General features: G+C 54.5%; 5 protein-coding genes across 5 annotated transcripts; 2 read left to right on the plus strand and 3 right to left on the minus strand.

Annotated features, from left to right (window-relative positions):
* Window positions 1-448: 448 nt before the first annotated feature.
* On the minus strand, window positions 449-2,244 carry DICSQDRAFT_154356 (transcription regulator). The gene is made up of 6 exons (XM_007364478.1): window positions 2,150-2,244; window positions 1,943-2,076; window positions 1,434-1,875; window positions 1,021-1,344; window positions 795-957; window positions 449-738 (listed from the first exon to the last, which is right to left on the minus strand). The coding sequence occupies exons 1-6, from the start codon at window positions 2,238-2,240 to the stop codon at window positions 699-701; spliced, it is 1,194 nt and encodes a 397-aa protein (XP_007364540.1). The 5' UTR covers window positions 2,241-2,244; the 3' UTR covers window positions 449-698.
* A 424-nt stretch (window positions 2,245-2,668) lies between these two features.
* DICSQDRAFT_103835 (general substrate transporter) lies at window positions 2,669-4,914 on the minus strand. Its single transcript, XM_007364479.1, has 11 exons — window positions 4,757-4,914; window positions 4,323-4,624; window positions 4,169-4,260; window positions 3,867-4,115; window positions 3,636-3,815; window positions 3,571-3,582; window positions 3,400-3,518; window positions 3,216-3,343; window positions 3,087-3,150; window positions 2,989-3,028; window positions 2,669-2,929 (listed from the first exon to the last, which is right to left on the minus strand). Exons 1-11 carry the CDS (start codon window positions 4,832-4,834, stop codon window positions 2,778-2,780), a joined length of 1,416 nt encoding a protein of 471 aa, XP_007364541.1. The 5' UTR covers window positions 4,835-4,914; the 3' UTR covers window positions 2,669-2,777.
* A 260-nt stretch (window positions 4,915-5,174) lies between these two features.
* DICSQDRAFT_179826 (uncharacterized protein) lies at window positions 5,175-7,562 on the plus strand. The gene is made up of 12 exons (XM_007364480.1): window positions 5,175-5,511; window positions 5,574-5,646; window positions 5,701-5,750; window positions 5,803-5,843; window positions 5,902-5,974; window positions 6,025-6,110; window positions 6,171-6,269; window positions 6,326-6,496; window positions 6,560-6,602; window positions 6,656-6,709; window positions 6,761-6,883; window positions 6,949-7,562. The coding sequence occupies exons 1-12, from the start codon at window positions 5,426-5,428 to the stop codon at window positions 7,037-7,039; spliced, it is 990 nt and encodes a 329-aa protein (XP_007364542.1). The 5' UTR covers window positions 5,175-5,425; the 3' UTR covers window positions 7,040-7,562.
* A 276-nt stretch (window positions 7,563-7,838) lies between these two features.
* Window positions 7,839-9,147, minus strand: DICSQDRAFT_146166 (uncharacterized protein; the record flags this gene model as incomplete). Its single annotated transcript, XM_007364481.1, is given in 3 exon segments — window positions 7,839-8,456; window positions 8,586-8,674; window positions 8,694-9,147. 3 exon segments carry the CDS (start codon window positions 9,145-9,147, stop codon window positions 7,839-7,841), a joined length of 1,161 nt encoding a protein of 386 aa, XP_007364543.1.
* A 508-nt stretch (window positions 9,148-9,655) lies between these two features.
* Window positions 9,656-13,159, plus strand: DICSQDRAFT_58028 (uncharacterized protein; the record flags this gene model as incomplete). The annotated part of the gene is made up of 15 exons (XM_007364482.1): window positions 9,656-9,718; window positions 9,778-9,844; window positions 9,902-10,022; window positions 10,080-10,401; window positions 10,460-10,708; window positions 10,753-11,068; window positions 11,125-11,231; window positions 11,286-11,481; window positions 11,544-11,601; window positions 11,659-11,775; window positions 11,834-11,917; window positions 11,970-12,173; window positions 12,228-12,444; window positions 12,499-13,052; window positions 13,111-13,159. The coding sequence occupies 15 exons, from the start codon at window positions 9,656-9,658 to the stop codon at window positions 13,157-13,159; spliced, it is 2,724 nt and encodes a 907-aa protein (XP_007364544.1).
* Window positions 13,160-13,299: the final 140 nt, after the last annotated feature.

The following is a 13,299-nucleotide window of genomic DNA, read 5'->3' on the forward strand; positions in this document are numbered from 1 at the left end:
ACCAACAAGACCGCTACCACTCTCCGATGGAGAAGCTTGGAAGCGGCCAGGTGTTCAAGGGGACTGCCTACGTATTGATGTTGCACTTTCCAAACTCCTTTCACGCTCACTCGTTCCTGTACAAACCACATTGGAGCAAAACGTGTCTATAGCACGACTGCATACTCACCAGGGTTCAAGAAGGTCCCCGAAAACGGATGCTACACAGTGGCATGCCAGTGGCTGCAAAATATCCTGCCTCTCAGTCATCATACATCGTCACTTTAGCGTTACACTTGTGGAGTGTTATTTTCTTGCTATGATACCAGCTTTATTCAGAATACCAGTAAACTTCAACATCGACATTGCACAACAACAATCATACAAACGCACTACGTTTCATGAGGCGCCGAGCCGCCTGAGCGTACTTCGGTCGCACTGATATAAGCACGACATCTGTTCCTGCAAACATATATAGCATTAAAGATAGCGCATGATATAGGCTCCGTATACGACCAGTAATATAGCCAGATTGAAAAAATCCCGGGATAGCAGTTGCATCCTACATCAAGAGGCCAAAAATGTCCTGAGTCCGCGGATGAAGAAACGAGTGATAGCCCAAGAGCAACCGGTACGACGCAAGCACCAACCTCCTCATCCCGTACGCTCTTCCTTCCACGGCATGCCGACAAGCAGAACTGGGGAACCAGCATACTACGTCACCGGTTAAACGACAGCTTGGAGGGATCGCCGAGTTTCCTGCACCAAAATGCCGTCAGCTGCACTCGGCCGAAACGTATGCGCAAGGGACGAACCTCGGCTTGACGCAATTCACGATAGCGACGACGACGCCAAGGAGGAGCAAGAAGCCTGCAGCGGCGACGTACGCCCACCCAAGGAACGGGTTCTTGCCGCCCAGCCACGCAGCGGACGAGATCACGATGGACTTCGTTCCATCGTACTTCAGCACGGGGAAGTCTGTTCTCCCGTCAGCGTCCGCAGTCGGAGTCGTACGGCGAGATGATCAGGACGGAAACGCACTCAGGTTGACGACGATCTGGTAGCGGCCCTGCGCCAGCGCTGCGTCGTCGTTGCGGCCCCAGAGCTTGCTGAACGTCGGGAGGCCCGCCGTGCGCATCCAGTTTTGGAAGTGCTCGTCGTGCTTGAGGTCGGGGATGTTGTCGGCCGTGTAGCCGTCCGGGAAGCGTTCGACCCAGAACGGGGGAGGGACGATCTCCGAGGGGTCGTATGCTGGCTTCGTGACGTATTTCCTCGCTTCGCCTGGCCATGCGATGTTCTTCTCTGACCAGGCGTAGGTGGAATTGGGCTCTGGGCCGGAGAGCATCGTCAAGCTCGTAAACGTGTCTGGGCGTTCACGTCAGATCTGACGTCCAGGGCCGTTCCCGAGAAGCGTACGCATCGGGCACCAAATCGCCGCGTTCAGGAGCACGCACCGTTGAACATCGAGTTTGCAATCATGCCGCATGGATAGATGGTCTGGTTGCCGATCTTGTCCAGCGGCTGGCAGTCGTCAGACAGCGACTTGCTGCTCGGCTTCTTGCCCGACAGCTGGTCCAGGCTCGCGCTCTTGACGTACCGACGGTGGTTCTGGTAGAAGTTCGAGAGCTTGTAGTACAGCATCACGGGCGGCTGGATGTCCGCAGGCACGTCGAACTGGAGGACGCACTGCCGCGCTGTGGCATTGGTGATGCCGTCCGTGCCCGTCAGGTCGAGGAAAGCATACTGTGGAGGGTTGACGGTGAGGTCTGAGCTGACTGCTCGCAGCTTGTAGGAATAGTCGGACGAAGACAGGTTCGTGAAGCTCAGCGGTGTGGAATTGGAAGTCGTGGATGGTAGAAGCTCGCAGTGGGTATAATCGATGTCAATCTCTGAGACCTAGCCGAGTAAGACGCCATAAGTTCATGATTAGCTGTTGGTCTGCCCGATATACATAGGGACGTACGAGTGTGTTCCCCCATATGAGAAGGCCGCCTATAGGAGCAAGAATGACACCAATGACGAGTAACGTTGGGATCACAGTGCGAGGAATGAAGAGAGGGTGCGATGCTCTCAACCGTTGCTGCTGGAACGCCGTGTCTGGGCAAGTCGTCCATATTCGGTGTCACAAGATGGGAAGTTCTCCGCCCTCAGACGTTCTGAGGGAGCTCACCGGTCGGTCTCCGCCAGCTGCCCTTCCCATTCTTCTTCTCCTCGCCTGCTTCACTTGTCTCGCCAGTGTTCTTCCTATTGGTGGGAGCCATGCGCGGGGTTGTAATGCCCTGGTTCCGGTACGATTTGGGAATGGCAACTCTTTAGAGGGAGGAGGTATGTAGGTGGGGGTGTCGGTGACAGGCGGTGCGCAGCAACAACCGAGCCCATCTCGGCAGAATGTCTATATTAGCGCTCTCTCGTCCATGTCCTGTCCGGAAGCATTTGCCGGGAGAATGTTGCAGGTCGCTCTCCGACCCGCGGCGAATCCGATGCCTGTGTGTGTGGTCCTACGCCGTCGGTGAATTAGGCGCTTCGGCGTCGCTCCGTGCATTAACGTGCCTAGGGGTGCAGGCGCATTGTTCACGACACAAACCCGACACTGGGCGGGATCACCTCCACTATGGCACTCAGGCGTCCACCGGCTTGCCGTCGAAAGACTGCCTGGGTAGGAGAACGAGAAACTCGGATCGCGTCTGAAGTCCCAAGATGCTCTATAATACAATGTCTCAAGTCCGTCCAGTTGACCCACAAAGTTGCAAAGAAAGCGACAAGAATATGCACAGCGACCGTATACCGCCCCCACAGCTTCATCCTTTGTAAGAGCGGAGAAGCATGCCCATGAAGAACGCCAAAAGAGCGGCGAAAACAAAGAAGACGCGGCCCTCCTTCGACTCGTCGCCGTCCGCGAGGAAGTTACGGAGCGGCAGGAAGACGAGTCCGACGAGGAAGTTGGCGATCCCTGTGCGGACCGAGTAAGCGCATATATCAGGCGAACCGAAAGAGTCACGATGGACCTACAGTTGAGGGACAGCCCGATAGACGATAGGGCGGAAACAGCCTGGAGCAGATGTCACTTAGTTAGCCCTCAGTGATACAACAGCTTCGACGAGACGTACGTGTGGTGGCGATACTTCCGGTATCATAACGAACGGAACGGGCCCGATGCCGAGAGCGAACGATCTGCGCGGTGGAATACCGCCGATCAGGACAATATTGGGACACTTGCGGTTGAATAGAACACTTACGCGATGAACGCCATCACCGCTACACTAGCGAGGGTCACCGCGCCGCTGTCCAAACCGATGCCAACTCCGACAAGCGATAGGATAGCTCCAGCGCCAGACAGGGTTAGAAGTTGTCTGCGCCCCAAACGCTGCAGTGGACTGTCAGTCTACCCGCAGCGAAACCGCAGCTTCGAGAGGTACACACGTCGATGAGAATGATAGGAGCGAACGTCATGAAGACGTTCACGACGGTGATACCGAGGGAAACGTAAGGTCCTATCTCCGGGAGTGTCTTCGACAAGATGTCATTGCTATAGTACAAAACTATTCGAGGTGCATGTTAGAGAGAGCAAGAACAGTGAGAAGCCGTTTGTACCAGCGTTAACACCTGTACAACAATGATAAGCTGTCACATTCGGATCCATGAGGAAGAACGCTTACCAGAGAGCTGCTGAGAGAGCATGGAGAAGCACACGATGGCCAGAGGCTTGCGGAACTCTGCACGGCGCAAAACAGTAGGGGCGTTCACTGCGTGGTGCTGATCCTCGCGACGGTCTGGGTTCAGAGAGCTACGCTCGTCGTTCGCGCCCAACAGAGGGTCTTCGACGTCCTCATTCGCAGCTGACCGGGAGAATGAGATCGGGTACAGCATAGTGCTGAACTAGTACGTACCATCCGGGCTGTGCAACACCGTAGCGGCCTTCCAAAGCTTGCGTGCACTCGTATCCTTGTCGCGCAGTAGACCGTGACGATTCAACCACACTGGCGACTCCACGATGATGGTGCCTGCTAGGAGCTGTGCAAGGGACAGGGCTGCAGAAAACAAGAGCACGGTGCGCCAAGTCTGCGGAGTTGCCAGTTTGAGACCCATGCCCTGTGTGACCATGATGCCAATGACAATGGCGAATTGGGTGAGGACACCTGCAGCAAGGTTAAGGAGAGATTTCGTGGATGTATGCGCCGGGAGAGCTAACCGACGGCGCCTTTTATCTTGCTGGGAGCGATCTCGGCGATGTAGATAGGCCCGACGCAAAGACCGAGACCGGCAGCAACACCAGTGAGAAGTCTGGGGTCATGAGAAGCATGAAGGTAAGTAGGCGACTATACATAGGAAATGCAGGGGCTTACCGTCCGATGACGAGGGGGGACAACGAAGCCGCGACTCCCATGAAACCAGCACCAATGACCGTTATGAATGAACTTGCTAGGACAGCACCTTTACGTCCCCAGCGGTCCATAATGATGTTTGCACCCAGACTTCCAAGGAGCCCTCCGACGGTGTAAACCGAGGTAACAACCGAGAAGGTCGCGTCGTCCATGGGGATACATGTCGGGAGACCATAGTGTGTAGACGGGGTGCCAGGAATGGCAGAGACGCGACAAGTAAGAACTGCTTGAATTTGGTTGAGGCTGGAAATGTGGAAGCCGTACTACATGGGTGATAGCCCGTCGTGATGGAGTCGAATCAGTAAGTAGCGGTTGTCAGGAACCCGTCAATGTGGATGCACAGCGTTGTTTAGCATGGCGCGTGCATGAATACTGGCGAGCGGGATAGGACACACCTGGAAGGAGACAACGAGAATCCACACGCACACGATCCACCCGTAGACGGTGAACGCGTGCGGCTCCCCAGCAGTCATCGAGAGAAAAGACTTAACCAATGCCCTAAAGGCAAAGAGCTGATGTGTCGGCGGAAGAAGAGATGGAGTCCCGCGTGAACCCCGCGAAGTCGAAAGTGTATGCAGTAAGCGGCGCAATGATGTTCTGCGTGGGCTCGAACCAGCCCGCCACGATTGCCGTTTACGTACTCGCGAAGTCGCTTCAGAAGCCCGGTTGCCACGGGGCTTGTGCTCGCGTGGCAGTCATCAATGAGCCAGCGAATCAATGTGAAGGGAAACTAGCCGGAAAAGGCAGGGTCTGTTCCACAAATCGAGTCTGTTCCATCTCCATGAGATAGCCTGACTCGCAACATCTAAAAACGCCTATACTGTATGTTACCGAAACCTATCCCAAACTGTGCTCCGCAACCGACGGTCGGACTTGCTTTCCTTCATCACCTCATGTCTGCTGCATCGCTGGCTATCCCTCGGGTCTAGTTCACCTTTGGCCCGTTACAGTTGGCTGCTCAACGCCAACGCGAGCCTTTGCTTTCTGCCCTATCTGCAGCACTGACGCACAGGTCGGCAACTCGCTGGGTGTCCCTCAAGTTGGCCGTCGGCATCTTGAGACGCATGACACAGTGGCAAGATCCCTCGGTTCTTGGTTTTTGCGCCTTCGTATATAACCAGATTGCGGTCTTCCTGCTTGGCTTCTTGAGGTGAGTACCATTTCCCCTCTGGAGCACAGCTTGAGTTTGATACCCTGACACGTACCTCATAGCAATCATGTCACCACAAATCTTGACATCGAATGGTCTCTGATCACTCGAAGACGCCGCTTTAGCCCAGCCTTAGTTGGTCTACTCGTCTCTATACATGATGCGCACCGCTGACCTTTTCGTGGTCAGGTCCCTTACTTGCTAGGCCGTTATTCCATATTGGTCGTCTTGATAGCCTTGTACCTCTATCCATATCATCTCTCCTTCTGTGACCTAACGTTCACACTGCAGCATCGTATTGAATCATGTCCGATCTAAGGTCGAATGTGATGGTCAGTTCATCTGCTACCTTGTCATTCCACCTCCAAGAAAGGCTGATAATTGTCGTAGCAACGTACAAGGCACTGGCCCTGCTAGGGAGTCTTGGTTCATTCTGTTCGACTTTGAATCTCAACATCAGGACGTAAGTCTTCTGTTCCCTATAGAGGACCTCGATGGTAATATGAGTCTTAGATACATCATCTGGAAGGGCGTGAACAGATGTGTCGTTTCCGTTCTGGCGCTCGCGACGGTTGGACACGCCGCCTTGGTGATCGTCCGTGAGTTTTTCTCCTGTTCTCGTATGAAGCGTTAATGACTCAAATCACAACCCGCACCAGAGAGCGCTCAAAGTGTCTCCTTCAGTTGGAACGAGCAGACTCATTCCTGTGCGATGGTCCACTCGAGCAACATCACGATGTTCGTCTTCTATCTCTATAGTGCGTATCGTCCATCAACTTCGTAGACTATCGCCTAACAGCTGCGACTCGTGTAGCCATCGTGATGGACCTCACAATCCTCGTGCTCACGTTCTGCGGCTTGTGGAGAATAGCGGCCCTGAAGAGTGCGATCGGTAGCTCGTTGTCTGAGCAGTGTCTTTGGTATTGCATCGGCACCTTCCTCTGCAATATCCCTGCAGTGATTCTCCCAATCCTGAATCTGAATGGTGAGGTTCTCGACTCTTAAGATGGACGGTAAGAAGGCTCATCCCAGTGTTTCACGTGCGCAGCTGTGATGAACGTCATGGCTTCCATGCCAGCGACGACATTGAGGTATGTCTGGAGTTATGGTGTACTGGGACAGCTGGCTCACTTGACCTCGGTAGCGTCGTCATGTCCTCCAACGCTGTGCTCTCTCTACGACCAGAGGAAATGAATGCGTGCGTCTTCTTTCTCGCTCGTACGAGTTTGAACTTCATAGGGCTATATAGGACAACTGGCGCTTGCGCCCCCCACCAGGACCCGCCTGCGCTCCCGACGGGGCTTGCCGTCGGCGTTGGAGGCATCATGACGTCCACTCAGTGTGCGCTCACGACGCAGATCGCTCTCGAATCGTATGTTCCTTGAACGGCTTTGCGCATTCGCCTCCCTAATCTTCGTTCACGTCGGCCGCCTGCAGGTGCACGGACACAAGCAACGTTGACTCAGAAGTCTCGTTTAGTGCCCGCTCGAGAAAAAGTACGGAAGGGACCGCCGCTGGTGTCGCATAATCTGGCTGTCCGTCCCGGCTCCGCAACACTTGCTGCTCAAGTCGCTCGTCACGGTTATCCATCGCATATATCCTCTTGGGTTATCCGGCGTCAGCTAGCGAGCGCGTGGAACGAGCCTCACTGGTCCCGCCTCCCTATCCGATGCTACCCCCGCGACAGGCCGACCCGCCTCCTGACAGATGTCTGCACACTCGTTAAGCTGCATAGACGGAGTTTCATTTTGCATTTTTCGGTACATGAGACTTATCATATCTACTGAGTACGACACGCGTTGCACTCGGCTTAATGTGAATTCCATACGCTCCTTCTCACCCCGATGTTTGGATACTCTCCACCACGCTACCTTCTGAATTGGTTGGAATATGTCCAGGGATCGATATCGTCCTGGTTTCTGCTATATGGCTACTCCAGAGACCAGGATTGCCTGTCCTCAACTATGTTCGATAGCATCACTATGCACCTGTCAGGATCTTGCCAAGCATGTATAGCACTATAGTGGCTCCCTCTACCTCGTCGCTCGTTCATTTTAAATTTTGTAATCAGAGTAGAATTGGCTCTAAACACTGTATATGTTATCTCGGGTTACCCTTACCTCAGGTTGCCTTCCCGAACCTACCCTCAACTTTCCCCAAGGAATGAAGGAACGACCGGACAGAAGTGTGCATGAGAATGTGTCTCAGATCGTTCACTTCCATTGCATGTACGAGCTACATAAGTTTATTCATCGTGCATGCTACTTCTCTTGCCGGAGCCAGTTATTCGATCAAGCTGCCAAGTCATGTTACGGATTCATGAGCCGTCAATTCCACGTGCCAGGCGTGGGGATCTGTTGTGATTTGTGCCATAAGTACTCAGCTCTAGCCACTTCCATCATCATCGCCCACGCCTGTCCTTCCGCTGCAGTCCCGGGAGAGTTGAATCGTGGGCTCCCGCAGACCTCGCGGACGAACCCCCATAAGTCGGTCTTCGCCTCTGTAGCTCGCTGCATAGCCTGTGCCAGCTCCTCCCAGTCCTCGCGCTCTCTGTCTGTAAGAGGAGAGAGCCCTACAGCCTTGAAGGCAGGGTACGCCTGGTGGAGGTCGAGGAGCCTGTAGAGCGTGTATGACAGCATCTGCGATAAGTTTGTCTCCTCAAAGGACGCGGGATCGTCGAGGACGTCGCGAAACAAGTGGGAGGGGAGTATGTAAACGAGGCAACCACGGATGGTCCTCAACAGGATGTGGTACACCTTGCGGAGCAAAGGAGCAGTCTGCTCGTCCTCCGCCTCTGATGTGAGGCCAAAGTCCGCGTGGAAGACGGTCAGGAGGACTCGGATGATTCCACAGCACACCCAGCCGTTCCCTACGCCCCAGAACGACTTGCGCTTGAACTGGTACGAAGTGAGATCGAAGATGTGCGACCACTCGCCCGAGGGCGTCTAGAGTACCTCCGCTGCGAGGATGATCTGCCGCAATGCCATGCGGAACAATTCGCCACCCGTTGGCAGCCACGGTTTACTGGATGCATGGTAGCCAATCTCCCTGCAATAATATGCCGCAGCGGAAACCAGGAAAGGTGACGGCATGAATACTGAGTCGGACCAAATCTCCACCACGTCGATGCGGTGAGATAACAGTTGTTCGTCTCGACTGGCAGCTCCGAGTGACGGGCGCACGGGGACACTCTTCTAAGATGTAGCGCAGCATGCGCTCGACGCTGTCCAGAAGGGTAGGGCTTGCCGACCCACGGGGCGTTGGAAATGCAAATTCGCGCGTATTGACGTTGGCCACGGGCAATCTATGTTTCTGTTGGACGGACCAGAGATAGTACAACGTGGATCCAATACACGCAGGATCAAGTACACCGGCATCGGACTTTCCATCCCCGTTCAGGAGGACTGCGAGCCGGCCGTCAGGGCCCTGGCGGACAGGCGCATCGTGGGCGAGAGCATAGAGCCATGGTACGAAACCAAACGGTGCACCAAATTGGGCATGAACGCTGTTGCCTATCGACTCTGCAAGCATGTGACATTCAAGGAGAGCCTGCGTAAAAATACCTTGTTCCCAGGAGGACCTCTGCGCCGCGATGAGAGGAGGGAACAAAACCTCGAGTCGACGCCTCAGGTACATTATCGCCTCTCCGTCGGCAGGGGCGATGGGGATGTTGACTACATCGATGGACATTTCGAGGACGCCTCTAAGCGACGAAGGGAGAGGTTGGTGCAGATAAGTTTTGAGATGATGCTGTGTGTAGTCTACAGAGCAGTTGTGACCTTCAAGTCAAATCCATTATCCAGCGGCAAACCAGCTGGTCGGGAGATGCCGAGAGCAATGGGAACAAGGTGGACGTGTGCGACTCGGATTCCCGTGAACGCGAGACTCTGAGCTGTTACCACCAACTCTTCATATCGCGTTAGTCAGCTACGCCTCATTCCACCACTGACACCACCAATCCCGTTATCGGGGCCGGAGAGCGTGGTTTGATGCGGCACTGGGAAATTGACTCAGACCAAGCGAAGCGCTGGAGAATATAACGCCTGACATGGTTGCTGATGCCATTAGGGCGGCGTTACTCACCCTCATAGGATTGAACCTGAGTGCCGCGACAAGCACCTCCACAGGTGATACGCAAGCGGTCATGACCATACCGGCTGTGACAGAGAACCAGACATGGACGGTGTCGCTCTCACAGGATTGGGATGTAAGTGTAGCTATGCTCTTGGTCGCTTCGATCCTACTGAGGCGGCCTCGATCGTTTAGGTTCTGGGGCCTTTCCCAATTCATGCGCGGGAACAGCATTTTTTGTCACCATCGTTTCCGCTGAAGCGTAATTTCTCCCTTCTGTATACCTAGGGACCGCATTTGAAGCATCCTCGTTTGACAGTGACGGACCCGATTGACTTAAACGCGACTTGGCCCTCATCTTACGCCGATGGTGGCTCCGTCGGATGGACGAAAGCTCAATCCCTGGACGACGTCATCGAAGTGTCCTACCCTTCTGTCAGGTGCATGATTCTCCAACACCCTATTCTCGCCTCCGGGCTCACGAACGCCCTTGGTAGATGGGCCGCTTTGCGCGCGACTGAGGGCTGGGCGGCTCTACAGCATCATAGTGTCTTACGTTCGGTCATCACTGTGTACCCACCGTCGAATCCCTCGAACCAGGAAACATCAATACCACGCCTGCTGGTAGACTTGGATCAAGGATCATTCTTCACCCTTCTTCCTCCTTCAGACAACAAAGACGACAAATTCGTGCCAGAATGGCATGCCGGGAATATATATGCGCTGGGCAGGGCACCTCCTAATGCTGTCAGCCTCCCATATCCCCCATCGACTGATTCACCGACAACGTACGGGATCGTGGTCAGCGGCGACTATGAGGTGATTCGTTACGGTTGAGCCCGTGTCTACTTCCTGCTGACTCTGACAAACGTCGTAGATTAGGCTCTTCGGTGATCCTCGCTTCGATCTGGGCTCAGAGGTACCCAAGACGTCAATCATTCTTACCGTCGATATCCAAGATACGGTTCCAGCTGTCGTTCGCGTTGACTCTCATGCTGTCGTGAGCGACTTCGTCGACGGCTGGGCCTTTGGGAACGCGGTTGGTGTAGGTCTCCGCAGTCTCGACGGGTGGTGGACCGTTACCGGGGCCAGTGTCTCCGCAGATCTCGCGGAGGTATGGGGCTTTGTCCCATTACCAGTAGCTGTTATAACGTTTGATCTTCCTGGTAGATCTTCGAGGTTTCACTCTTGCAGAAGACTCGCATCGCTCCTACCCAGACTCGGATTATACCGATCACGCTGACACAGAGGGCGCCCTTGCGGCATGATTCAATCGAGCTGACCTTGACGGTGGAGTCCCAGGACACAGTATCCGAAGTGCGTATCGCTATTCCAGTGGAACATTACGCCCAGTGGTCAGCAGACGACGTACCCGCCGCCGGAATCAAGGCATCTTTCTTCTATGGCACTTCCATGCCTGCCTCCTTTATCGTGATACCTCCTCGGGAGCCAACTAATGCACCGCAGCCGCCTATTCTCGCCCTTCGTGAGTTTATGTTTCAGTTATGCTTGGAGTTATCATTTGACCGTCTCATACCGCAGATGGCGCGGGCCTGGACGCTCTGAAAGAGCATAGACTCTCATGGGTTGAGGCATTGCCTCGACAACGTCACAGCTGGGTTATACTCCCTGCAGGCCGAACGGAATGGGTGAGTCATTATTCTCAAGCATATCTTACGATGCTCTCTCAACGTAATTTTCAGGGGTTGGACTGGCATGGCCCTAGCACGCGAGAAGCATGGAATACAGTGGAAGCACTAAGCGACATCCTTGGCGCCCGAGAAGAATGGCGCAGTTGGAGTTTTGCACCTGATACCAGGGTTCTTCTTATGGGCCACTCGAACGGAGGTCAAGGCGCTTGGTATGTTGGTGGGAGGTATCCGGACAGAATCGTTGGAGGTAAGCGAATGACCCGGAATGAAGATATCATGTCGCTGAACGGATTTGAACGGCTCTTCTAGTCGTCCCTGCTGCCGGCTACATTAAATCGCAAGCATATGTCCCCTGGGTTCAGTCGAGGTCAGACATCAAGTCCGCAGAAGGCATTGTGGTCTGAGCCATGTTGTGTTCTCGCAGATCAGCTCACTACATCGACCCTGCGCTTCGTGCCCTGCTCGACTCCTCGCTCACCCCCGATGATAATGACCTCTTCCTGTCGAACCTAGCGGATACACCAATCCTGGCCATTCATGGGTATGTTTACCTGCCGCTATCGTAGTGCTGCTCTTTTTGACAAATTTCAACTCTACAGGGGGGACGACGAGAACGTCCCTGTATGGCACACCCGCGAATTGGTTGCTACACTGAAGACGTGGAACCCCCACGCTAATGTGACGTATGTCCTTTCTCGTAAGCTCCCAATCGCAGCGATGCCCATGCGTTTCTAGATACCGGGAGGACAGTGGTGAACACCATTGGTATGAGGGCCTGTTCCTCAACGATGCGGTCAAAACCTTCGTGGCCTCAATACTATCGGGCGAGGGCGCCACCGCTGCGCCATCGTCAAGATCTTACACGCTCACCGTGGCCGTCCCGAGCGACTCGGGTTCCTTACATGGATGGTCGGTCCATAGCCTAAGCATTCCTGGCCGGTGCGTCGCATTGTCGTTGTGAGACCTGCGCATTGAATGATCGTGTGCCCGCAGTCTGGGGAGGCTTGGTGTGGACATCGAACCAGGTGGGATTTCCGTGCGGACGACGAATATCAAGGCGTTTTCCATCCGGCTTGGCTCGTTGCCAGAAGACGTGAAGAATGTGCCCTTCTTGGTAGATGGACAAAGCGTGGAGCTGGATGAAGCCTCTTGGGACCAGCCTGACTTCTTCCTAGCTCTGGCTCAAGAGCAAGGCGTTTGGAGCGTGAGTGTGGGCCCAAGCGCTGTCTTAGGACGGCGTCTCATTGATGTGTCACTTTCACAGCCATATCCTTTGTTCGATGTCCAGTCGGTACCACCCACTGGTCGAATCCTTAATGTGCTCAGCTCTGCCGGCCCCATCACCATCGTCATCCCAAGTCAGTCGCCCTCTGCGCAATTGTCAGCCGGTCTGCGTATCGCGCACAACCTCGATGTATACCATAAGCTCGATGCCGACATCATCACTGAAGATGAGGCCGCGACAAGGATGCGGGACGGGTCTCTGGCGTCAGCTAATATAGTTGTACTGGCCAGGGGCGAACTGGGAGCATTCTCGAGGTCAATCCTGGAAGAAGCGAGAACACCGTTCAAGATCAGTGGCACAAGTCTGAAGCTCCGCGGTCGATTGCTCAATGGCCCGTCGATGGCTACGCTCTTCCTGCACCCCCATCCGACCAATGCGAACTCGCTCGTCCTCTTCGCCTACGGTGCCGACATGAGCGGGTTCGAGAGAGCTGTGCGTCTATTCCCGATCCGCACCGGAGTGACTGTGCCCGACTGGATCGTCGTCGGGCGACAAGCGGATGAACGAGGAACAGGAGGAGTGCACGGTGCAGGGTAAGTCACAAGACAGGATAAACTGATGAAACTGCTCATTGACACCGATCTTACACAGGGTCTGGGGTAACAACTGGAGCTGGAACGAGGCCATGTCCGCATTCTAGATTACGACAAGAGGTATGTATGAGGTGATACATCACTATTGAATATACATGACACATATAGAGTAGTACGTCGTGGTGTAGGTCGTGCGTGGTACGTGGTGGGTTCGTCAGGGCTGACCGTAAGCAAAGTTCGAGCCATC

The sequence above is a fragment of the Dichomitus squalens genome (genome assembly GCF_000275845.1).
Source record: "Dichomitus squalens LYAD-421 SS1 unplaced genomic scaffold DICSQscaffold_9, whole genome shotgun sequence".
Lineage (NCBI taxonomy): Eukaryota > Fungi > Basidiomycota > Agaricomycetes > Polyporales > Polyporaceae > Dichomitus > Dichomitus squalens.